Source organism: Cyprinodon variegatus, unplaced genomic scaffold (assembly GCF_000732505.1).
Source record: "Cyprinodon variegatus isolate N-32 unplaced genomic scaffold, C_variegatus-1.0 Scaffold126, whole genome shotgun sequence".
Classification (NCBI taxonomy): Eukaryota; Metazoa; Chordata; class Actinopteri; order Cyprinodontiformes; family Cyprinodontidae; genus Cyprinodon; species Cyprinodon variegatus.
The window spans coordinates 1,089,699-1,116,144 of NW_015150579.1; the positions used below are offsets into that span (position 1 = coordinate 1,089,699).

The 26,446-nt window shown below is 38.7% G+C and overlaps 3 protein-coding genes across 3 annotated transcripts in view; 2 read left to right on the forward strand and 1 right to left on the reverse strand.

The window, feature by feature from the left end:
- Nucleotides 1-5,893, forward strand: part of LOC107085483 (E3 ubiquitin/ISG15 ligase TRIM25-like) — a 12,721-nt gene extending 6,828 nt beyond the window's left edge. The window contains exons 8-11 of the mRNA XM_015375812.1: nt 164-349; nt 2,545-2,580; nt 4,045-4,080; nt 5,124-5,893. Coding sequence (XP_015231298.1) covers nt 164-349; nt 2,545-2,580; nt 4,045-4,080; nt 5,124-5,269 — 404 coding nt within the window. The 3' untranslated portion in view covers nt 5,270-5,893. The remainder of the gene's footprint in view (nt 1-163; nt 350-2,544; nt 2,581-4,044; nt 4,081-5,123) is intronic.
- Nucleotides 5,894-8,179: 2,286 nt separating this feature from the next.
- dgke (diacylglycerol kinase epsilon) lies at nt 8,180-23,010 on the reverse strand. The gene is made up of 11 exons (XM_015375790.1): nt 21,964-23,010; nt 19,613-19,772; nt 19,388-19,507; nt 19,164-19,307; nt 16,529-16,686; nt 16,360-16,408; nt 16,150-16,263; nt 15,958-16,029; nt 14,571-14,698; nt 14,347-14,458; nt 8,180-9,221 (listed from the first exon to the last, which is right to left on the reverse strand). The coding sequence occupies exons 1-11, from the start codon at nt 22,416-22,418 to the stop codon at nt 9,024-9,026; spliced, it is 1,710 nt and encodes a 569-aa protein (XP_015231276.1). The 5' UTR covers nt 22,419-23,010; the 3' UTR covers nt 8,180-9,023.
- Nucleotides 23,011-24,919: 1,909 nt separating this feature from the next.
- The window catches only part of LOC107085519 (chromosome unknown open reading frame, human C17orf67), a 7,165-nt gene continuing 5,638 nt past the window's right edge, over nt 24,920-26,446 (forward strand). The window contains exons 1-2 of the mRNA XM_015375880.1: nt 24,920-25,071; nt 26,045-26,145. Coding sequence (XP_015231366.1) covers nt 25,014-25,071; nt 26,045-26,145 — 159 coding nt within the window. The 5' untranslated portion in view covers nt 24,920-25,013. The remainder of the gene's footprint in view (nt 25,072-26,044; nt 26,146-26,446) is intronic.

The window sequence follows — 26,446 nt, forward strand, 5'->3', positions numbered from 1 at the left end:
CTGGTGATGGGGATGCCATACAGATTCATGTCAAAAATACCGAACTATCCCTTTAAGAGTTTAATATAAGAAAAGTCATAGTAGTATTGACAGCAAATATGTTTTATTATACATGTATGTAATGAAAAGGCAACAAATTCTCTTAATTTCATCTGTGTTCCAGAATCCTATCAGCCACCAGATCAGAGACCTCCACCCAGGTCTCATAGTCCAGGTTGTCCACCTATCCAGACAGTCTACCAGCCGGTCCATATTCCATTTTACATACAGGGAAAGCCAACATGGAATCCAAAGCCGGGTCAGTCCACTGGTTTTACCAGGCCTCCGTTCTTTCCTGGACAGAAACCATGTGAGTAGCAAAAAACCCAAACATCAACACAAACCCAGCATCTCTTACCAAAAATAAACCACCAAACAATTAAAAAGCTAAATGGTAGCATACTAACTGTTGGTGTTTGAAGAGCTCCAGCTCAGAATTTTTCAAACTTTAGCAGCTCACAGACAACCAAGTAAATGGCAGGAAAACCTTTTAACCTTTTGTTTAAAGCAGCCCATTTAGCTGTGTCACACAATAGTGGAGATGAGAGCCATCCACCCAAAACCAAAGATAAATAACTTCCTGTTCATGATCCATTCAGCACCATACCCTGTTCACCTCTGGCATCTTGAGTATTTCTGATAATCAATGAATTACAGAGTTTAAACTACTCTACCCAGGAATACACAATGCTAATGAATATTCAGCCCCTTAATGCATTTATAACCAAATATGGGTGCAGACCTCTTCAGCTCAGGGTTGTGCATCAAAATAAAAGGAAAAATCTGCATAGAGGGGATAAATGGCTACAGCCTATAGAGCAGCCACTCCTTCTATGCAGTATGTGCCTTGATACCTGCTCATGGAGGACAGAGGTGATCAGGACCAGGATGAGCCTGAAAACCTAAAATTCAAACATTATTGGAAAAATATTTAAACCCTAGATAAATAATTTACATTTGTTGTTAGGGGTTGGTAAAGAGGAAAATTGTGCAATATGTTTTAGGATATAAAAACCTATGCTCATTCAAAGGTTCAGTTATTGCTTGAGACACGTACGTTCTGTACAGACAACGTCTGTGTATGTATATTTTAATGTAGAATAATGCAGTCCAGGTTTGAAGGGTCTAGGTGTTGGACTTTATTAACTGGCCCTGTTAAAATCAGAACAAAATGCAATAAAATCAATTGCAATAGTTGTTTATTGAATGTACACAAGAACATTTCAACCTCTGTTTGACTATTGAATCCTTTTTTTTGGTACAGAGTAATGCATTTTAGGTTTAAAGAGTATAGGTGCCCCTCTCTCATACCCCCTTTCCTGTCAGCCTACTGTCAGGAAAAACGAGCCACTAGTTCCATTAAAAACTAAAATAAAAAAGTATATAGAGGGTTCACACATAAAACACAGGTTAAATGCTACAAGTCTTGTTAAAAAACTATACTGCAGGACAGGGAGGGATTAGCAGCAAAGCACAGCCTCTCTAATGGTGCATTCAGAGCGGGCGCGATGCCTGCTGCCAGCGGTAAATCCCACACTCGGTGCTCTGCTCTCACCTCCTGCTACTAGATAGTGCTGTGGTGCTGTAAAACAGCAGCACCACATGGAGAGAGCAGAGTGGTCATCGCTGAAGTTAAAAGGACTTGAACTTTTCTTGAAATCATTCGGGGACTCACTGTAGGTAACCCTTTTTTAAATTTTAAATGGAATACAGAGAAAATGATGTCAACAAAGGTAGAAATATGGAATGCCCTCAAGAGGTCCTTAGGTGGTTTTTAAAAAAGACATTTTAATTTAGTCCTAGAAGGACTGCTCATCATCCTCCTTTACCTCCAGCACAGAGCCCGGTCTGTCACTGCCCTGCATCAGTGCTCTCTGCATGGGTAGATTTACAAGAAAGTACTGCCGAATCTCACTGTCATCTAGACACGGAGGTGAACTCCCCTCATTTCCCACAGAAATCACTGCATCCACTATGGCGGTTTGAATGCACCATAAGGATGGGAATGTGCAGCACGACCCTAAACACTCCGAGGCCATGTCTTTGAAACCCCCCTGATTCTTTTTTTTTTATTCAATTTTTTTTTATAAATCTGGCCTTGCACACTGACTTTATTTACCTAAAGCTGCAGCTGAAAAGTCTGCCCCACTCTACCAGGCTTTATTATATGGGGCATTTTGTGCCGAACAAATGCTCGTAGCGCTGGTATAAAAATGCTTGTCGATGTCATTCTTGTACCTTTTATGATATAAAGAAATGTCTTCAATGTGAGCACTAGAGGGGTCTTATGCCAAGTCTCATGTTTGTACCTGAAACTGTTTAGGAGAGACTAGTGATTAGAAAACTCTAATTATTTAGGATTTTGGCACCACCAGTATTTTAAAATATGGTCTGCAGCAGCTGCACCATAATGCCTCCTTTTACTGTACCTGCTGTAAAGCATTCACGCAGTTAAATGTGGAAAAGAAAATATTGCAATATCTCACTGTTTGAATCTTGTTTCAGACAAGAACGCTGACGGCAGCCACAAGCCCCACCAAAGTAAGTTATTCCTGTATTCTGTTCACACATTTACCACCATTGCAGGAGCACACTTACTATAGCCCTCACATTAATCTCAGCTTGGATAAGGTGAGGGCTTTAGTAAGTGTGGATCTTTGAGCTCCTTTACCATTTTGACACGTTATAACAAACTTATATTCCTGTAACAGGAAGTTGTACAGTGATAATTCAATTCAGTTTATTTCTATAACGCCAATTCACAACACGTCATCTCAAGGCACTTTACAGTTCACCAGATCATACCTTCAAATTGATTCAAAGTTTTCTATCTAAGGAAAACCAGTTGATTGCATCGACTCATTGACTTGAATGCAATGCCTCACACTAAGCATGCTTGTAGGGACAGTGGAGAGGAAAAACTCCCTTTTAACAGGAAGAAACCTCCAGCAGAACCAGGCTTAGTGTGAGCGGCCATCTGCCGAGGCCAACTGGGGTTCAAAGAGACAGAAGAAGAGATGCAAAAAGCAGCTGTAAAAGGGCAGCCCCGTCCAGGAAACACAGCCAGGCAAAAGAGCCAGCTCCCATGTCAGAGGATGAAGAGAGCACATCCAGCCAGTCACAGTCAGAGAAACAGGACCACACTGGAAACCAGGCCAATCTCCAACATCTATAAACAAAGGTGTTGATGGCAGCAGCAAAGCTGATATTTTTCTCTCCAGGATAGAGTCACAGCCAAACAGGAATAGATGAGGCAAAGCTACTATGAGGAAAAAGCAGAACATAATGTTAGAGATTGAACTAACAGATTCTGCAGAGTGGGAGAATAGAGATATGATGAAATGGGGGTCCCTATGTCCTCCAGAAGTCTAAATCTATAGCAGCATAACTATAGAGATGGCTCAGGATAACCTGATCCACTCTATAAGATTTATGAAAAAGGAAAGTTTTAAGCCTACCCATCACAGTAGACAGGGTGTCTGCCTCATGGACCAAAGCTGGTAGTTGGTTCCACAGGAGAGGAGCCTGATAACTAAAAGATCTGCCTCCCATTCTACTTTTAGAAATTCAAGAAACCACTAGTAAACCTGCAGATTGAGAGCAAAGTGCTCTGTTAGGAACATAAGGAACAATAATATCTCTGATATAAGACGGAGCTAGGCCATTTAAGGCTTTATATGTGAGAAGGAGGATTTTAAATTCTATTCTGGATTTAACAGGAAGCCAATGAAGAGAAGCTAGAATAGGAGAGATATGATCTCTCTTTTGTTGGAGAGGGATTTTATTTTGAAGGGCTGTTGAAGACCTGGACTGCTCTTAGTACTTCCTGGATGTGTGAGTCCAGGTCTTCAACAGCCCTTCAAAATAAAATCCCTCTCCAACATTTGTTTACAAAGTTAAATCATTAAATAAATAAAATTGTGCAAAAATAATTTCTTTTGTTACAGTTAAAGTGAATTAAGGGTGTAAAAACTATAATATCTGTCTGTTTTTATCCTGTTTCAGACAAGAAGGCTGACGGCGGCCACCAGCCCCACCACAGTAAGTTATTCCTGGATTCTTTTCCCACATTCACCAGCACTGCAGTTATTGATCACAGCTTGGACAACTTCAGCTCAAGGATAATAAAGCTCATGGACCACACCTACTTGAGTAATAAATACATAATATTTATATTCCTATAACAGGAAGTTGTACAGTGGTAACAGGAAAATAGGAATGCATGTTTTCCATTAAAGATAACAATAAAAAAGTTTTCCCTTCAGCGAAATAGAGGGGTGAATATGTTGCACTCACAGAAAACTAAATAAAGCGGCATTTTGCTGAACAAGGTTAACCTTCTAGCAGTTTAGTGATCCCAGATTGGTAACCATAATAAAATGGTTAAGGATATGGGGAATAACTTAGATTAATACAGGGTTTCCGCAGGTCATTAAAATTCATTAAATTATAATTTTTTTAATTAAGGCCTCAATTGGCATTAAAATTCATTAAATTTGATAATAGTGGCATTTAAAATGCTTTATTATATTATTTAACAATTTTTTTTTCAGATATATTATATCATATTAACTGGTTCCACATGTTTATGTATATATATATATGAGAGTCATGGGTACTTGTTGATGGCATTAAAATTATTTCTAAGAGCTTTAAAATAGCATTAAAAAGCATTAATTAGAATTATTCATTTCTGTATAAACCCTGTAATAACAATGCAAGCCACATTAAAGCTTGTTTTCAGCCCTGAGTTTTCAGTAAAATCTTGCATGTTTTATGCTGATTTCACCATGAAGCTGTTGTATTAGACATGTTTGTCAGGTGACGACTGTGTGTCTGCTCTGATCTAGTTAGCTGTCCTTAGGACGAAGTTCATCTGTTTCTTTGCCAGGTAAAACAGTGGCTTCTGTCAGACCTGAATAACCACATTACACATTCAGGCTTTCTAAGGTTTGGCCCTGGACCTCATCCAATCCAACCTAAGATGGCGTTTAAGAATTCAAGCTTTTAACTTCCTGCATTTTGGATAAACAAACCACCCTTATGATACAAATTAAGTAAAAGTATTACACATTTTATTTCAGAGCAAGGCAAACATCCACCAAGCGCCCAAGGAGGTCAGAAACCTGGTGGGAAGGGACCCGATTCTGCTAAGAAGGACAAACCGAAAAGCCATCCACCATCAGAGAAAAGGGCCGGACACAACCCTCACCCTAGAAAAAATAAGTAGGAGTCTTCATCAGCCCACCTGGTCTATACGGAGGGGACTACAAAAACCCCATGCATGAAATTAATGTTGTAATTGGTGACATTTGGGCTTTTTTAAAGGTTTTTGTTTTGGGTTATTAAACCTAAACTAATGCATTATAAATAATCCGTATTTTCCCCCTTTATTCAGTAATATTTATAGTTTAGCTACCTTTAAAAATGGGAAAAGCAACTCCTTTGTGAAAGTAAAGAGGAAGGCCAGTGATTACTATGTCAATCAGTCCAATAATGGGGAAAATAGATGTTCCAAACATTCCACCTAATCTAATTGCCCACCACTTTGCGTTTGTTTGTTTAATAAATTTTGTTTTCTGTGCACAAAGCCAGAGCAAGTGGTGAAAACCCACTATGGGGAGCTGAAGGGAAATGAGTCCAAGATTTGATAACCTTTTAATGATCATGCTTGTGAAAGTATATTAGTTGCTTCATACAGCAATACAATATTTATTAATACATTCCTACTCTTATGCAAAATTTTTAAGTAAGGTTATAGACTAACTGCCTTATGTTGATGACATGTTGATACTGTCATATGCTGTAATGTTAACCGCACTTCTTAGTTTGCATCTATATATATATATATATATATATATATATATATATATATATATATATAGAAGTTAAAGCTACATTAAATTAAACAAAAATAAAGCTGGATAACAATGAAAATTAAGCGATGGCCTTTTATTATAAATACTGGTTATCTGTGGATATTGCACTAAACAAAGTAGCATAATGCTCATTGAGGTTGCACACTTTTAAGGAAACACGAATGGAGAAAAGGGCTTATCTATGTCATCTGCACATTTGTAGCTGATTTAAAAATCAAGATATTCAAAGTTGAATTTACACTTCATGAAGTTGGAATGATTGAGTTGATCTCTCATAAAGGCTTATATATAATTTCAAACAGCAGCCTGCAGAAACGTTACAAAGAGATTATGATTCTGTGTTTGACTCTAAATCATTGCTTAGAAATGAAGTGGTTACTGTAAGCAGGAAGAGTGCCATATTTTACCCCAATGTTATACAATATATGCAACTCATTTAAATGTGACTTAAAGGAGTCTGTAGCTTGAAACCTCTCTCTTGTAAAATACATTTTTAGTGGAAATGTCTGTGAGAATGCTTGATGTTTGGACAGCTTCATTTACTGGTTAACAAAATGCTCATGATTATTTAGCTGAAGATTACCCAGAAACATAAATCCTGAGGTTAAAGTACTCAACAGCTTTAGTTCAGTATTTATTTATTTTTCCTTGAGCCTCAGGGGTCGGATTTGGCTCTTTGCAATTAGACATAAATGATAAAAAGCAGATTTAAGTGTGTAGATTCTGTTAACAATAACCAGGACGATGCAAACACAAGTCCTGATGATGCCCCTGGATGCTAGCAAATCAGCTGTTAGACCTGGACAGTCTTTAGCCTGACGACACCCTCTAGAGTAGTTTTTTTTTTTTAGTTGGTCTGCAATGTGGAAGTCTGTAGTTCATTTAGCCTGTAAGGTGATGGCACGATGTTAATCCACTGATGGTCTAATGGAGAACAAAGGAGTCGTTTTAAGCTGCTTAGGTTAAAATGGTAATAAAAAAAATAACACCGCCCGTTACATGCCTTTTGATTTATTAAAGAATAACTGCTTATAGCTTGTTTTACAGAACCCCCAGAACTGAAAACACAGACACAGCTTGTTTGTATGAAAATATTTATGGGAATGTCTTCATTCAAAACATCCTCTTTACATTCATTTCAATTAAACTTGGACCATGTCAGATTATGTAAACACTTTTTTTTAATGATTGTTTGAAATAAAGGCTTGTTTCCCCCCCTGAATTTTTTTTTTTTGTAGTTTTTCTTTAAACTTACCCTCACAATTTCCCCAAATGTAATTGATTTAACATCCTTACAGTAGATTCTTCAGTTATTTTATTTCTCACAGCAGAAATGTCAGTGGTTTAATATCCAAATAGTATTTCAGTCGTTTTCTTAACCTGAACACCTTCTTCTGTTGATTTCTTAAACTTTAAATATCGCACATGCACAGAAAGGCATTCTGCCCAAGCAATAATAATGTCAGTGACCCCACTACAAAACAGTTCTGTCGGATCAGCTTTAAATGTGAAACTGGTTCAAACCCAAAGAGCTGACCTTCCCAACACACACCTCGCATTAAACTGTAATTGTGTGTCATCCAGCAAGGGGACGCTGGGATTAAAAAGCATAGGCATCATAATGGCTAACTGATTCCGTTCCACCTTAGAAACTGCTGTAGAAAACTTTTTCAACAGGCTTTTCTGATATTGCTCAGAATCACATCAATCCTGCAAACACCTACTTAACAGACAGATGTCAGGAGCAACAGCATCTTCTGAACACTACATGCAAACAGATGCTTGAACTATTGAAATAAAACAGTGTGGGACACCTCAACTTCTTAATACTGTGCTCAGTCTGCCACCTTGTGGTGATCACAGGTAAAACACGAAATGTTAAAAGGACTGCTTACACAAAGTCAAATCTCAGCAGGTGTGATTACATTGCAGTAACATGTATAGAAGCTACATCCTAGGCAGTCTAAGTGCAACACAAGATATGTAAACAAAGGTTTTACAGGTTTAGCAAAGTGGCTCAATATTTACTTGGCAGTGCTTTGAAATTAACCCTCAACCAATCAGCTTTTGTCTTGTAGGAACATTTCCCAAGTCTTTATATTAATGATAGACTGTAAGACTAAACAAAAGGCATCGGCGCCCTTTTGAAATTTGTCACAATATCTAATCTGATAGTCCGATACAAGGCAGCATGAGGTTTTAAGCGGGGAGAAAACATGGGTTTATATATATATATATATATATATATATATATATCCTAGTTTCAAACCCATTGAACTTATGCAGAGCTATTTTTTTTTTTAAAGATCAGAAAAAATTATTAGAGACAGAAACAAAAGCAACTGCAATGACTGCAAATGCTGCTTCTATAAAATACTTGTGGTATTGAATGCAAATGCATTCAATAAGCAATTTTTTTAATGAAAACCATCATCGTTCCTCTTACTAGTTATGCTTTGTGTTGGGCTATCACATAAAATCAATAAAAAAAATAAAAAAAAAAAAAGTCCCTGACAAAGGTCGCTGTCTCAGAAGTTTCTTTTCATTCAACTTCATGAATCTTTTGGCAAACATTTCAGCATTAACTGATTACTGAACCTTTTTTGTTTAGTTTTTACCATAAAACTTTCATAAAGGAACCACTGAGAGTTGGTGGCAACAGGACTCTTTGTATCACAGCTTCATGGCCTGCTGAAGGTTTAAATTTGGCTTTTAGAGGACTTGGGAAACATGTCAGATTTGGTTTACTGAAAGGAAAACCGTTTTAAATAAAGCAGAATAAATAGCACAATATGGCACAAGGGATCAGTGCAAATACACAGAAAGCTTTCTTTAACATATCCTCACTCGTCCTGACTGCTCCAGAAAGTAAAAACGCCTGAGCTCTGGGTTGCAACAAATAAGGGTTTGAAGAATCTAGACTTTTCATTTAGTTATGTGAAATATTTAAAACTATATAACTATTGCACAAAATCGATCAGATGCGATCCCTCAAAAATGAGTGGGCATACGAAGTAGAGACCAACTCGATCAAATGATGGACCAGTGAAATCAGACTGAAAGGCAGTAACAAACACACGAGGAGCTTGGGATCACAGTGGCCAACTAGGGGGTTCTGGAGGAGCCACAAGGCGCCGGGCTGTCCGCCTCAGAGCCGCTGGACTCGTCATCATCATCGGTCTGCTCAGCGCTGTGGTACAGCATGAACGCCTGGGTCTTATGGGTGATGGTGATGGTACAGGGTCCCTGAGCCCAAGGCTCCCCGTCTACCTGCATCGGCATTGTGGAGCTCTTCAGAACCAGCTGAGGGGAGAAAATCAACACATGTTATTATATGACATGCTCTTTATCTATAAGTAAGGTCTAACACACACAACCACGTCAGCAAATAATCCTGGAGAAATACTGTATAACTGTGTGGTACAAAATTAGATAACACTGAAACTACTAAATATAAATATATTAAGTATTAACAATGTGTACATTCAGATGTTTTTTGATATTTTTATTCCTACAGGCATTCCTTAATATGTAAATAATTGAACTATTTTTTTTTTTTACTTTATGAAAGTCTTTTTATCCATTAATACAGTTAAATAAAAAGGCACTAAAATATAATTAAAACAAAGATAAGTGAGGCAAACAGGTCTTTCAGAGGTTTCTTCGTTATTTTCTATTTCAGACAAATTTATGTTTTACAAAAACATGCAAATAGGACAACACTGCCCTTTTCAGACCAGGTGATAAAATGCAAATTAGCTAATTCAGATATAACTATACATCACTAAATGTCACTGTTCACACATGGCAATAAAACCAGCTCCATGTTATTTAACCTACTGTATATACAAAACCATACACAGGCCTGCTTACATTTGGGTAACGTCCCAGATATATTAAGTCACTTAAACTATCAACACTGCCGAGTCATTTCAGTTAATAAACTACATGGGCGTATTTAAGTAAAAANTAGAGATGTACCATGGACTAATTTTATGCAGGCAAAAGAAAAAAATGTTCCAGCTAAACTCATTTAGTTTTCTCAGTTTATTCTCTCCTCAGGCAAGCAGACAGAAAAAGACAAACATTTCCTCCATGTTTAAAAAAAAAACAAAAATAAACGCCCACCCAGATGCATGCTGGTCCTACCATTGACTGCCTTTTTATAAAAATAATTCACCCAAATTAATTATAACTAGGGGTGCACCGATTGCAGTTTTCTTTAAAAAGTCTGACCTGCCGATTCCGATTTTGGTTAATACCGATTTGATTATTTTTTTGCTATGATCAACACTGTGTTACAAGATCGCAATTCACTTTCAATGTTACAATCTTTTCTTGAAAAACATGCCCTTGAACAATAGCCTTGAACCATTATAAACTTGTTTTAACTGAGGTAGAGCCTTGACATAGAAATGAATTAAATAAATATTAATTAAATAAAACAAACTTAAGACTACAACATTGGTCTTTTGATTTTTTACATTTCAAAAAACAAAACTTCAACAAAAGATCAGATTAGAGAACTGTTTTAAGATTCTTACCAAAAATAAAGTGCACAGTAGTATTTTGCTTTTACAAAATCACAAGTTTCAAGGTCCTTTGAGAACATACTAGCAACTTAAAAGAAAATCCCCCAATGCAGCAGCTTTGTGTCCATTTAAATGTATAAGCCATCTAAACAGTAACTTGCAAAATCTTACAATACTAAATCTTCTAACAACATTATCGGGGGTAAGCTTTGATCTCACAGTCTTATTGGAGTCACTTGAGCATTAGTGGCAGGTTTTTCTTGATGAATAAAAACATTTCTGCTTTTCTCATCTATTACTACTCATCCAGCCAAGCTAAACAGGCGTTCACTTTCAATGCTTGTGCATGGGGCAGAGAGATAGGTTTCCTCGTAGAAGCTTTGTTTTTCTCATTGCTCATAAGAGCTAACAGCGGGCCACCAACGGACTGTTTTCTTCCGGTGACTTTCGCTTTAGCCCTAGGTTGATTGTTCTTTTCAAATGCTGCATATTCAGCGGCGTGGTGGTTTCTTAAATGGCGAACGAGGTTTGCAGTATTAAAGCTTTTGGAAGTGGTTCCACCCAGACTAATTTCGGCCTTACAAGAATTGCAAATTGCGAGCTTTTCCTCCTTTAACAGTATAATAATTCCAAACCAACGACATAGCTGCACCTGGTGACCTGTGAACTGCGACACCGGATGTTGTTACAGTTCACTCGACCCGGTGGGCGGGTCTTTCAGTCAGCCGTCTCTAGGAGCAGAAAAAATATGGAATAGAGACTGATTTTAAGACACTCGCGGAGGTAAATAGATCGGTGGTCAAGATCGGTTTCCTATGTATATATCGGCCGATCACCAATCACCCTAAATTAAGTAAATCGGGGCCGATCGATCGGCCGGCCGAGTTATCGGTGCACCCCTAATTATAACTACCGGTAAACAAAAACAAAGGAACATCACCAAATAACCAAATAAAAATAATCTCATAATAGACATCAAACATTAAAGTAGAATACGCTTAGCTAGATTAGCCAAAAAACAAAAAACGTTGTTTATTATTAACAAAAGATAATTGGCTTCTACAATGATATTAATTGTAAAATTTCAAAAAGCTCAGCGTCGGCACACAGAGACTATTGATTTTGCTCATAAGAGCTCCAGAGTAGAGACAGCTTATTGAGGTCAGCAGCTCTACCTGCCTTTATCCTGCTCTAAGTAGACTTTGACATTTAGGATACAGTAGCTGCATATACAAAATAATTTTGCTAAATGGAAAAAAATATTTGCCAATAAAATGTTTTTACGCTTTGATGAGGTGTTTATTTTCGTTGCATCGCATTATTATATTTCGCTACACTGCAATGGAAACTTTTTGGCATCATATGAGTCACATATCTGCAGCTGGACTTTACTGCCTTGTAAAAACACAAGATGACTTGAAATAGAGGAGGATGACGCTCACTAGAGCTGTGGCTGAAATATGGATATATCTCATGTGTTTACATCCCACGCTGCCATGTTGTTTTAAAGATTTCTCGTGTGAACAAACATATTCATATGCAACTTTAAGAGTATTTTTTACTTAATGGAAATATCCCAACTGTGTAAAGTTGCATTTTCGAAATTAGGAAAATATCTAGGGCTGCAACTAATGATTATTTAGCAAATTGATAAATCTGACGATTATTTTTCTGATTAATAATCAGATAGCCAAAGGTTCTTGAAGAAGAATTTTAAATTTTTTTTTATTTTTATGTTACTAGTGGCTCGATTTTTTCAACATTAGGCCGACAGGAAAGGACGTATGAGAAAAGGGGAGAGACATGCACCAAAAGACCACAGGTCGGATTCAAACCCGGGTCAGTCACGTCAAGGTCTAAGGACTCTGTGCATGGGTGCTGCATGCCAACCACTGCGCCACCGAGGCATGCCCAAGGAATTTTTACTAGTGCTGCATCGATGCCATTTTTTGCCCTCGATACCGATACCCGGCTGTGCAGTATTGGCCGACACCGATACCATCTGTTCGAAATAATGTGTGTGTATATATATGAAGAACTGCATACTACTTGGATGTAAAATAATGGCTTTGTCAAGCTGCTGCCTACCTTTGTGAAGCAGGAAAAAACTAAAACAAAGGGAATCCAGTAGAACTTTTTATTGCCTACCTGGAATGGGTGACAATAGTTGAATAAACTTTTGGCTTTCAAAATGGTATCGGTGCCCTAATTGTAGTTACTTGCTGATACCGATACCAAATCGGTTAATAAATCCGTTAATCTTAACCATGTAAGTAAATCTAATGGATATCACTGCCAGGTGGCAAATGGCGCAAAAAGACATTTTTTTCCACACGTGATGGGAGACATTTTGCAACTTGCATCCTGGGTTAAATCCGATTGATAATATCAGTAGAATTTTTCCTTTCTTTATTTGTATCAAATGTAAATCTTGTCAAGCACGTCATAGCAGTAATGCTTCTGATGACTATAAAACGCCTTCAGCTGATTGGTACCACTTCTTTTTCTCAGTTAAAAAGCAGAAAGAAAAAAAAAATAAATACAGGTGCAATCGATTCCTGAGTCTGATTGATCCCTTCTGAAATACTGTAGTAAAGACACAACAAATGTCGTTTTAGGTAGACGCACACGCAGGTGAACCTCACAGGCCACCGTCGTGTAATTCTGTTTCAGTTTGGGTAAAATTATGTTTGTTGTGAAAAAGGCTTAGATAATCTTTGCTTGCTTTTTTCTTGTTCTCTTTGTAATATTGGTTTAACATTTATCAGGAAGTGACGTAGGCATAGATTCAGCATGTTGGCTGTGTTTCTGTTTGCAGTCTTAAACATTGACGCTCGAGTGTAAATAATAATAATAATTGAACATTACTGATCTCACACTGGAGAAATTCCCATCTGCATATTAACCCATCCCCTTGTGGAGCAGAGGGCTGCCTTTGTGCAGCGCCTGGGGAGCAATCAGGGGTTAAGGGTCTTGCTCAGGGACCCAGAACGCAGGCTGGGGGGATCAAACCGGGCACTTGCAACCCTCTCAGAGCACAATTGGATGGATTAAATACAGAGGTAAATTTCTCCAACATGAGATCTATAGAATTCAATTATTATTATTATTACTACTACACGCTGGTACTTGAGACCTAAATGACCTTCATAAGTTTACCTTTCATCCATTTACTTGGATGTTCGCCATTCTGTGTTGGAGTGATATATATTGTGATCTAGGCATGCAGTGGTGCTTGCCACTGCAGTGTAGTACATTCATTTAGCCACTATTTCAGTTTATGCATTGTTTAAGCCAAGAGATTGGATGTTTACATAATTTGAGTTATATTTATTATGTTGTGAACTAATTTCCACAGATGGATGTTTAATTTCGTCTCATTAGATATATTTCAGTTTATTTGGTCTAAACCTCTGTTGTTGCACTATATTTTGCCTAATGGCATTTCATTTGTTATTGCATTGAGCATTGAGGTTAAATAAACCTGCTGACCGTAGCGCCAAATGAAATGAAAGCCTCCTTGTCTTTCTACCTGTATCCTCACTGATACACCATCTTTGTTGGCTGCTAAAGAACTAGCCCTAACCTTTTACTCCTTAACAGTTGTAATTATTTAATGGAACACAGAGAAATGCAGCATTGTGACTGATAAACATGGATTATAGCTTTAAGAGTTGAGACAGAGGAAATAAAAATAGAAAGAGGCGACTGAAGAGCAAAGCAGCAGGTGAAGTGAGGACCATGAATTAAGTTTAATTTGATTCTACTGTGATGCATGGAAGCATACGTCAGCAAAAGTAATTGGATTTACATATTATCTCCCTGCAAACACTCCTAATAAGCCGAGTAGGAACCTCTGTGATGGGAGTGTGTGTTGGTGGGTGCTATGGCCTCACCCTGACAGTGTGTGCCTGTCCCAGTCGAACAGGGTTGGCCAACTTGACCTGTATCTGAGCACAGTGGAAGGATCCAAAAACACCCACAACTTCCAGCAGCCCGTCGTCCAGCCTGGAGGTTAAAGTCGACAGCCACTTAAGCCTGGATAAATCAACCTTTTTGGTATTTTTACAAATAAAATCTAACATGTCTGAATCAGATCAACAGCCTGAGCTCATCTCACCGAGTCGGGGGGCAGGGTTCGTCTCCCATACCATCCCAAAGCCGGCAGCCTCCTCCCCAGTAGCCGATGTTACAAACGATTATGCCCTCCAGGCTGGGCAGTGCCACTCTCTCCCCATCCAACTCCAGCTGTGGTGTTCAAGGTGAAAAAAGACCTTAAGAATTAAACTTTAAAACATTAGAAAACACTATAACCTCACTAATCCCTGCTTAGATTAATTTATATCGAAGGAATAAAAAAAACAGATGATTCATCAGACCACACAGTGTTTTTAGCTTTTTTTGTCATATGGCTGCAGATGTTTTCATTTCATTTCAGATCCAAGCTACAGAGAGGGTTGTTTTAACTGAACTGTAAGTTTTTTTTAATCTTATTAAAATGGACCAAACATTGTCTACTAAGCATGGTGCCAGAAGGCAGATTGCTATTCTTTAACTTCCAGTATCTATAATCCCATTACATATGTCGCAGTCCAATATTTTCAAGTTGTTTTCTACTTGGAAGAATAAGCAAAGTTTAAGTTGGTTGGTTTTTCGTGACACAGATATGACTTTCAGGCATGTTTCCCACCTTTTCAGTGTAAGGCCCCTCTAGGTGCCTGATGTTAGCCTGCTTTTAGCAGTGCTGATGGGTTTGGGCTCACTTCAATACTTTCATTCAGTGGTTTAAAAGAAAGATCCATGCTGTGCTCAGCATCAGTACCACTGACAGCTAAAAAGATCCCCAGCAACACCATGTTTTTTTTTTCTTTAAAGTGTTTTAGGGCTTTTTTGGGGGGGTTTAATTTATTTAATTTATGAGCAGATGCTTTTCTCTTGGTCCAACAATCTCCCAATTCACATGGCTGTATAACTAGCTATGCCGTTAGCAGCCATTGAGCAGCTTGCAGTTCCAGTTCAGCCTCGGGTTTCAAGGCTGTGCCTGAAAAAGCTAAACCATCCATTTTCATTAGAGGGTGATACTTCTTTTTAAACTTTGAAAAAAGGGCATGAATCGATAATTTAACCTAAATATTTTCACCAAATTGTGTGAAGCTGCACTTCTCCTTCCAGGACCTCAGAGGGTTTTGGACTTCCCCACTGTTCCCAGTAGTTATCCAGTTTAGATTCAAACATCTGGACCCAATACTGGTTTTTTAAAAATGTATGTCAACTGCTTTGAAACTGTAAAGCACAATAATTATGTAGATGTTCGTTTTAGGCCTGCTTTGGATTAATCTTTTTATCATAACTGTATAAAACGGAGCCTTTAACTTCTAGCAGCATGCACTAATGGATGGACTTATAGGCTTAACTTGACTTTGCATAAATACTTAAAAAGGTACTAACAGTAACCTGCTCAGCTGCCAGGTCAGAATATGTGAACAACCAGGACTACTTTACTGTACCTCAATCCTCTTATCCAGATCCTTACACTCCTGCACTAAACAATCTTTGGTGCCATACAGGAAATACACAGCCTGAGGGAGGAGATGAGAAGACAAAGCCACCAAATTTAAAACCAATACCTTTGTTATTATATGAAAATCCAAGTGGTCACATTTGAATGGGATTTGTGTATTTAAGCAAAGTGCTCAGACCTTGTTTATGATGCGGCTGGAGAAGAAGGAGGGCGTTTTCTCGCGATGAGCGTGGAAGTTGAGCGCCATCAGAGCATCAGGCCCTACAGAGAAGTAGTTGTTCATGGACAGAACCTGATGGGGGGGGGGAGAAAAGCTCAGTGGGTCGGCTTTGGGTTGTAAAAACGTTGGCATGTATTAAGAGGAAAAAAAAGAAATAAAAAAATGTACCTTTGGTTTTCGAAAGTAGACGCCCTTTGAAGCTACCTGCACCTTCCATCTGAAAATGATCAACGTGCAGATCAGCAGAATTAAACTGACCAAGGATAACATCCGCCTTCATGTTCAAACTGTTTTAATATATGTTTGTTTTCAACAACTGGTAGTTTTGTGTCCCCACCTGTCCATTTTGACCACTTCGGCGTCCAGAACATTACGGAGAACCTGCTCCACGGGGATCTCTCCAGCATACCCAGCTCCCCAGCCTAAAGTGTTGGAAAGGTCATTTCCTGTTCCCAGAGGCAGAATGGTCACCCTGGGGATGAACTGATCTTGGTCCTGAAAGAAAAGGAAAACATAGGGAAATATAATAACATAAAAAAAGTACAAATATAGACTTAGTGGCATGGAGGGAGCAAAAGTGAGCATCTTTTAAACCTTTTTACAGCTTGTAGAACTACAAACAAAAACCTTTGGGATTTATTGGGATGCACCAACACAAAGTAAAGCAATACCATGAGGGGGAAGTTAATTATCTTTTTTTTTTGTTGGATTTTCATTTAAAGATATGCTGCATGTATATGTCTTTAGGTTTAGACTTTGGCCTCTAACAGGCTGTCCTCTATTACTGCTCTTTATTAAAGTCCCTTCATCAGCGCTAATCGGCCTTCCTATCCCTGCTGAAAAATAAACATCCCAACAGGATGATGCTGCCACCACCATGTATCACACAGGGGAACTGCTGCATTTCATGTGTTTTTTTAAAATGATATCATCATTTGATAAGCGGCTTACTGCTGATCCCCTACAAGGCTACTGGAAAACTGTCACTCATAGTTACTATCAGTTCCTTCTTCTCCTCGTTTTACACTAAAATCCAGATATATGATACTAATAGTTGTCCTGGTAAACACATTCTCCCAATTTAGCAATGAATCTCAGCAACTCATCCAAAGTCTGTTTCCAGCTGCTCTGTAGAAGTCCATATCTTGGTAGGTTTTTGGTTGTATTATGCTCGTTCTATTTGAGATAATAAACAAAACAGTTTTTCATGATAATTTCAAAGGTTAGGATTAGGGCTACGCGATTCACCGGATTTTTACAATTACCTTCATTCACTACGATAAATGGGGCCAATTTTCCCATGTCGGTAAATTCCGTTAATAAGCCGGCAAATAATTCCGCTGTTTTTCTTGTGTGCACTGGTGGCTGGTATTTCCTTCCCCTTTAAAGCTGCGTTCACACCGGACGCAGCAGGATCAGCAAAAACACGTCTGCTGCTTCCTTTATGCTGCTTATACCAGTTTAGTTCTGACGCACGGCTGAAGCAGCTTTGCTGCTCTGGCTGCGCAGTGGAAAAGTGGCCCTGACACGCGTTGGGCGGAGCTACTCTATCCTTTCTCTGCCCTGCAGCTGTATTTGCTGTGATCAGTGAGAATAAAGTAGTTTTATTATGTTTTTAAGTAAGAAAATCCACCTGTAAACTTAATCACTGCAGTCAGTTCATCCAGATTACCATCCTGCCTTCCAAAATTATTTCTGTCGGAGCCGCTCAGACCCCCACATACCAGAAGTGCGCCTGCTGCTCAACAGGCGCCGCGGGACATTTTGCTGCGTCTTGACACTCATCAACCATTGACTTCGCATGTAAACTGGCTGCTCCTGCTGCGTTCGGTGTGAACGCAGCATAAGAAAGAGAAGCATGTGCGATCATGTGACTCCACTGATCCAGTCAGAAGCAAAATAAAGAGAATGATGGATAACCCCATTGAAGAAGCTTCTAACATAGCTGAGCGCGCAGAGAAGAGGTCAAGAGGGCGTAGTCAGAGTTGTGTGCGTGGCAGACGTTTTTGAGCGAGGATGCGAGGGTTTAAACGACGCACATTGTTCTCATTGCACACTCAGATTGGTGGCACCAAAATTACGCCACAGATGTTGAGCAAAAGAACACGAAACGCTAATTTTTTCTGAAATCGGGTCTATCAAAAGTAACACATCCAACCTCCAAGCTGTTTAGTTTAAAGATGTGCAAAAGGCTCCATTACCTTTGCACAAAAATGTTTGCAAGAGAGGAAACATTTTTCACCTGTTCAATGAGACATTGTTTAATGTTCAAACCTGAATAGGTACAATAATTTAATATTTAATTGAAAGTAATATGAAATGTGATTTATTAAATGTATAAATTATAAATAGCTCAGTTGCATTTCCTGCACATGCCTTTAATTCTGATAGAACAGCTGGGGAATTTATTGTTATCGAGGTAAAACTGTCCAATTTATGGTGATACTGATTTGAGGTGATATCGCCCCGCCCTAGTTAGGATACTGTTTTATAAGCTCTGGTAAGAACTTGACCACAACGATCATGAATTTCACAGTGAAATTCCTTGGGTTTCATGGGTCTGCTTTGTTTCAAATTGTTCTCTAAAAGTCCTCAGAGGTTTTCATAGAACGTATACTGAGATAAAAATGATGCATAAGAGGACTCCATGCACTCAGGGGACTTTTAAAAGCATATGGATTATAGTTAGGACTGTCAGAATATTAGGAGACTCAATACAACTTTTAATTATAAAACATGTGAAAACAATAAATCTTGTTCATGTCAAAACTATAAATTTAATGGTGCTGGTCTGCATAATTGTCCCTTATAAACAAGTACAAGATCTCTTGTAATGCACCAAACAGGCAGTGGTGCACATTTCCTCCAGTTTTCTTTACACTTGGTCTTGATTAAAAGTATCTTATTAATTGTAAAGCCAATTTAAAAGGTTTTGGACCGCATTGAACATAAAGAAGATATAAAAATCTTACCTTGAGCTTCATTGCATCAATTGCATCCAGGACCCAGCCCACAGTGCCATCACCTCCACATACTAACACCCGGACCCTGCCGGGGGGGAGTAAGGTGCACAGCTGGAGGGCTTTGGAAGGAGTCAGCTCAGATAGGTCAAACACCTGGAGAAGGACGGAGACGTTCTGATCAAAATGGAGGGCGACACACCTGGAGGGAGACAAACGAAGCAAGAGACACTGACCTGCACAGGGTTGAGAAGGGTTCGAAACTCTCCCAGCAGAGCCTCCCCCATGTTGTTGCCGCTTCGTGTGTTGGCCAAAACCAATACAGGAGTCCAGCTGCTCCCACAGGAGGCCCCCAGCTGCAGAGCGCAAAAACAAACAAAAAACAGGAGTACAATATTCATTTGTCTGCTTAGATATACAACATAAAACTATATAAGAAAAAATGGTCATTTAAGCCTTACCTTGCTGAACTCATCAGGATGCCGGCGCCGCAACTTGTTGACGCGGTAGAGGTAGTGCGGAGGGATGATGAGGCTGTGGAATTCGCCCAGATCACACACGTCTCCATCCGCTAAGCCATCAACGCAGTCGTCATGGACTGTGGTCTGACACCAGGCGCACCTTAAAGGAGGAGCAGAGGGAGAAAAACAAATCAAAGAAGAAGAAAAGAGTTGTTGCTGCTCACAGACAGTGTTGACATTTTGGGGTTAACATAAGCTAGAAACATGGGGATGAATGTGAGCGATCCCTAAGCCTGGTCATCAGAAGAAAACTATTCAAGATACAAGGTTCAAATCTGCCTGATTTTTACCCCAGACTAAAACCTAGAATGATCAACTTATTTCTTCTAAAATGATGATACAAATGTGAAACAAGCCTTCTGATATGAGAGCCAAAGGCATTAAGCTATAAAGGAGGAACGTCTCCTTCTTTGTTATGGAAACCTTGAAGAGTTTAAGTGTGTTTGATCTCCGTCTGTCAGACGGGTTCTGTCAACATCCCAGGATAAGAGGAAAGGCAGACGTCAGAGATACAGACACCGAGGCTCTGAGGCGTAAACAGTGAAGCTGCAGCTTTGGGAGCTGTACTGCTGAAAAGGAGAGGAGTAAGGCTGGGCAGATTAGATTTTGATTCATACAGTTCTAAATCGATTCAATCTGTTTTTACAATAATGAAAGTGGTTCAATTGTGTTTCAAAATACTCATGTATTTTATTTTTTCCTGTCACATTAAACACAAAGTGCAAACTTGTAAATCAGACAGTTTAAACTTGAGATGTGAACAAAACTGTCTCATAAGAGCAAACTTGTTTGTGAAAAGTTAAAAGGCCTCACTCACTCAGACATTCATTAGCTGCATTATCTCCAATGCACAAACTATATTTGCAGCGTTGTCTGTAACAACTACAGGGTGTTTGCTGGTAAGCCTCCATTTGTTAATGTCTTCAGTCAACGCGCGTCACTATAAAACTAATCGATCTCATTCGCTAGATATCGATTTTACAAAAATGTAAAGGAATCGATTCAAAATTGATGAATATTTCATAGATCATTGCTTCAGCTTATTAAGGTTAAATGAAACACTAAAACATGAGGCTGGATTGAAAAATCAGTCTCTGTTTATATTGAGATTAAATGATTAGCCCTCCACCCAATTTTATTTATATATTATATATATCATCGGAGAAGTAAGATGGGGACAGTAGAACCTGATTTTAGAATAGAAGTTCTGCTTTCTATTCAATTCTGTATATAGCCTCTGCAAAGTAAGATAAGGTGAGTAGAATCAGATCTTAGAATAGAAATTCTATTTTCTACTATATTCTGTTCTATTTTATATATATGTAGTCTCTGTGAAGTAAGATAGTGACAGTAGAACCTGATCTTATCTATACTTTTAAGATTAGACAAAACATTGCAATGAGATTACTGTTTATTTGCTCACCAAAAAACAAAACCGTAGGCTACTGACAAATACTATTTTTAAAATTTTTTTAATTAGAATATGATCAAACAGGTTACAGTTGATTTTACTATGAATAAAGATCAGGTTCTACTAATCGCCACCGGATGCAGATATGTCTCAAAGACTCTTGACAACAATTTTATATTTTTCCTATTAAAAAAACTAAAATAAAGGTATATATGGGCTACAGATTTACAGATTCTTTGTTTATTTACCTAACTGACAAAACCTGAATGTATAAATCCTTGCTGAGTTTAGAGTACTTTGCATATTTGACTGTATGTATGACCAGAGGCGTAGCCAGAAATTTTTTATAAGGGTGGCCAGGCAATAACCAATGTAGACAGAGGGGTGGCCAAAAGTAGATAACCTCAGAACCTCCGGGTCAATCTGCACTGTTCCAACAGGAAAATAAATGAGCATAACATACAGATTTTCTAAATAAAGACAAACTATACTTTCCCACAGCCTTTGCTAACAAACAGACAAATATATCCAAACATCCATGCTTTCTAGATGACTTACCTACTTTTATCAGTAATCTTTATACATAAAATTGATATTTACAAGCACTAATATCTACATAAATTGATTATTTAAAATGTTTTTATTAAAAATGTATCTATGATTTCACTGAAGACTCCTAGAAGACTTGCAGAGACACATCATTTTCTCTTCACCCTATAAAACACAAAATCTATTTCTGCTTGAATTCTGTATTTATCATCTTTAATGTTAGTATATTTATGTGCATAATTAACCACAGTGTTTTTGTTGTCAAGTAATTGTTAATATATGCAAAATAAAATGTTCATCCAGCTGCGCCCCTGTGTATGACTGGGGTTACCTGAGGTCGCACAGTTTGGGCTGGGTACCACACTGCTGTTTGCACACAGCACAGTAACTAGCCAGTGGCACATTTCCGCGGACCCAGCTGTGCTCCATGGTTCCGTCGGGTCGGGACGGAGCCACGATCTCTTTGCAGGGGAGGCTCCGGTCGGCCCGATGCAAACATTCCTCATCCGCGCACACGCCGCAGCAGTCGCAGTAAGCTCCGTGCAGGATGTGCTGGGAGCAGACGCAGCAGTAGGTGGGCTTATTGAACAGGTCAGTGTAATGCCAGCCGTGTTTGCTCTTCCTGAAGAACTCCTTGATGTAGGTTTTCCTCTTGGAGCGCTGCGCGCTGCACCACAGCGTCAGGATGACCGGGATGATGACGGCCAGAGAGGTCCAGAATAACAGCGTCCACTCCTCCCTGGAGCCGCAGTCCTCCTGCTGCGCCTCGCCCCCCTCCTGGCACATGGCGGCCGCGGTTCGGACACAAGCGACGGGCGGATTTTAACAAGAGAAGCGCAGAGTCACCAAAAAGCGACGTTTTCCCGCTAAGGCCATGTTCTCTGGCATCAACAGGATGCTGCTCTGTAGTTTGGAGACAGGAAAACTACAAACAGGAAGAGGACGACGTCACCCTGACGTCACTTCTGAAGAGAGCATTTGCACATCAAGATAATTCCTCCACACGAGAAGTACAGGCTGACTTCTTGAGGGAAATTATACAAACATCGATTTTGAAAGGCTGTATCCTCGTTCTGTGTGGACTGGATCCTTCGAGGTCTGTGAAAATAAGGAGACTTAATCATTTCTTTTATGAATGTAAAGAAGTAAGAAACCTATGGGATCGACTTCAGATCTAGATCTATAAATGTGGACTTTAATTCCTTGCAAATAATCCAGTTTGGTTTATATATCAATAAAAAAATGTGGAATTCTTAGATAATGCTTTTGATGATTATAGCCAAATATTATATCCATAAATGTCTTTATGCAAAATGCTCCCTCTCATTCTCTGCTCTCAAAAACTTTCCTCCTTTAACCGATGTCTGAAAAAGATGCAGAACCTTAAAGCAAATAAATTGTATGATTTAATGGAAGAGTTTAAGTTAGTCCCCTCTTCATAATAATTTAATTATTAGTTTTTTTTTGTTTGTTTGTTTCCCCCCCTTGTTCTAAACTAAAATTTCTATTGAAGATAGAAGATAGAAGATTGTGATCTTATTTTTTTTTCTTGTAATGTTCATTATTGACGTATTGTTTGAGATTGTCATTGATATTCTATATTTTCAATGAAAAATAAATAAATAAATAAATAAATAAATAAAATAAGGATGCGTTTAGGCGGTGAATTCAAATCAAGTACACTTCCCTGCAGCATACTGTCAGTCTCATATCTTATATGGACATGGTGCTATTGCACTCCGGATATGAAGGGGGCGCTAGCGACACTATTTCCTGTACCACTATAAATTATCTTTGGCGCACTTGCCCGGGTTCCAAATTGCGCATGCGCGGTGGTCAGCTCCAGTGGCGCAAAGGCATGATCACACATCAGAGGGATCCAGACAAGTGCTTATTTAATTGCTCACGCTTTCTGGAAAAAAAAAAAAAAAACTACGAGAAGTGGGAACGGAAATAATGACACAGAATGACGTACTCGGGTTTTTGTTTTTCTTTGTAGTCGTACATAAACATAAATCACATAGATATTTATTGAGAATCAGTCTATTAAAACCCGTGGACAACTGGAATCTAGCCTCAGATGTTTTAAAGTATAAAACTTAGTTTAATTTCTCAATTCCAAATCTAAAATCTCCCATGAAATGTGATTCTAGATAAGGTGATCAGGCTTGTCTGAGAAAGCCAGAGGAATCCGTGGATCTCCGTGTTAGTACTGCCATCTAGTGGTTGACCCTCTCCATTACTGCTGCCACCGAAATTATTATTAGCACCCTCAATGCAATCAGAATCAGAAAATCTGATGCATTGGGGGTGCTAATAAGGCAGAACCTACTGTAAAAAATTGAGAGATATACATTTGACTAGAAAATAGAGTTGATGAAGGAAATAGTGCCTGTTCTAAAATGATTTTAAGACAACATAAAAAAGCAAAGAGAAAACAGAGTAGTGATATATATGAAACAGGTGCTTTATAGGTAAGTGTACCTTTAGACTAGCTGCACAACACACTCCACAACCACTAAACATATCCAGTACCTGCCTTTACCCTCTTCTGTTTTAATTTATAATGATATAGCTTGTGTCAAAGAATGATGGCATTAAAAAATCTCTGAAGCTTAGTTTTCTATGCATGATGTTAATCTCTTGTTCCACCACACCCCGATGGAGCTCCATTGATTTGAGATACGGTTAGACTAAAATCCACTGAAGTACTATTAACTCTAAATCTTTAAGAAACCAGTTTAGGCTGCTGAATGCACTGCTGTTAAATTTAGCAATGAGAAGATGGGTAGAATGCAGACAGAATGGAAATTGGTCAGGAATTACACTCCTTCAGGAGGATATAGTGTCATTCACTATCACACAAGACATTCATCCCACATACTATGACCAGGCAACATGAGTGAGTTGATTTTAACTGCAGTGACTGTTTCCTGTTTTTAATTAGAACAAGAGGCCCCAAGTACGTTCCTCTGCTGTTCTAGCCTCTCTGTCAGAAATTGCCTTTTTTATTTATTATTTATGTGTTTGTGGTAATTTTTTTTTGCTTCTTCTTCTCTATTCTCAAACCAGTCTGTACAAAATCTTTCTACAAGAACAGATTAACAGGGGGGTGAGGACGTATTGCCTCTGATTTACCTGTAGCAACATTTTTAGCAGAATGATTGAAAGATTTTAAGACATTTGCAGAAATATTTCTTAAAATCTATAGCCTCCCTAACTAAAAAAAGAAGCAAAAAAAACAGCTTAGTACATTTGCACAATATTTACCAAGTTTGTGGGTGATGGGAAGGAGGAGGAAGAGAAGGAGGAGAATTCCCCCCGTTATACATTTTGGGCTGTGGTGTTGAGCTCAGAGCAGAGAAGACTCAGGTGGGAAAGATGAAGATGAAGCTGGTGGTTGTTTTGCTTTGCCTGGTCCTGCTGACTGTTCACACAGGTAGGAATGCAAAAGGAAATAAATCTGATGATAAAATCTAATTTACAGGAACATGTGGCAAGAGGATTATAAGAAAACCTTATCGTGTATATTCACTGTGTTGCTCCAGTAGTGAGAATATTTCTCTATCCAGATTATAAAGGATAAAGCATCCCATAAAAAAATGTTCCTTGTTTTGTTTGCATACATTATTTACTTTTAAAAACTGATCTAAGTAATAGCATCTAAAGTTTTTTGTTTATATAACTCAGGCTGGCTGATTTCTTTTTAAGACCATTAAATATCATAGATGTCACATTTTTTTTCCATTTGATATCCGTATTTGTGGGTGAAAAAAAATTGCCACGTATTAATGTGAGGTCCTGGCTGCAGTAGACTGGGCCCTAATGTTGACAAAAGTAGGAACCTTTCCCCTGCTGCTCCCTCTCGCAGCAGAGGAAGACAGTGCCTCCCTGGCTGCATGCTCGAGTCACGTGCTGCTCAGACTCCCCTCTCTCCAAGGAGTGTGAAGGATGAATGAGCACTTTGTTACCTAACCGGCCTCCTAACACAGCCCTGGGCTTACAGAGAGCAAGAGAGAGGGGACAGAGAGTCCTCATTCTGCAGAGAGCAATGTTTACAGTACCAGATCCCATGGGATGGGCTTTGGGGGAAAAAAATCTGCCTCACATCGACAAATAGAGCTAAATTGCGCTATCTGTAGACTGCTTTCAATGTGAAGGGGTGTTGTTCTGATTAGCCAATACCAGCTGTCACAAAAAAGCTGGTATGTTTATGGAAAGACAAACAAAAACAGACTGAGGTTCAACGTCAAGCTGAGAATACGAGGAAGCACATTGACTCACAACCATGTGGCCAAACATTGAAAAAAAAAAACCCCAACAAAATAGAAAAAACAGTCCCTGTACTTGGTAATACAATTAACCAGAAAACAATGAATACATTCAGAAAAACTCCTTTTTCCCCTCTTCAGATGCCAACCCTATTATTACAGAGAAGAATGCCAAGCAACTTCTTCGCCGCAAGAGACAGGACAGGCCGCAGAAGGCCGGCCACCCTGACGAGCCGATGAGGGTAAGGGTCACTGGGAGGCAAAAACACAAACATAAATATTCAACATTCATTTGTATATTTCTGTCAGATTTATATATCATTTTTGATATTATTCAACATGATAAAGGATTAAACATTTTATATTATCTGTCAGGGTCAATGGGGGCTGGTGCTTATCTCCAACAATCTTTGGGTGAAAGGCAGGATAAATCCTGGACAGGTCGCCAATCGATCACAGAAATAAAACAACTCAAAGCAGAAAATGACACGAAGATCCATTAAAAAAATTAATAAAAAAAAAACATATATATATATATATATA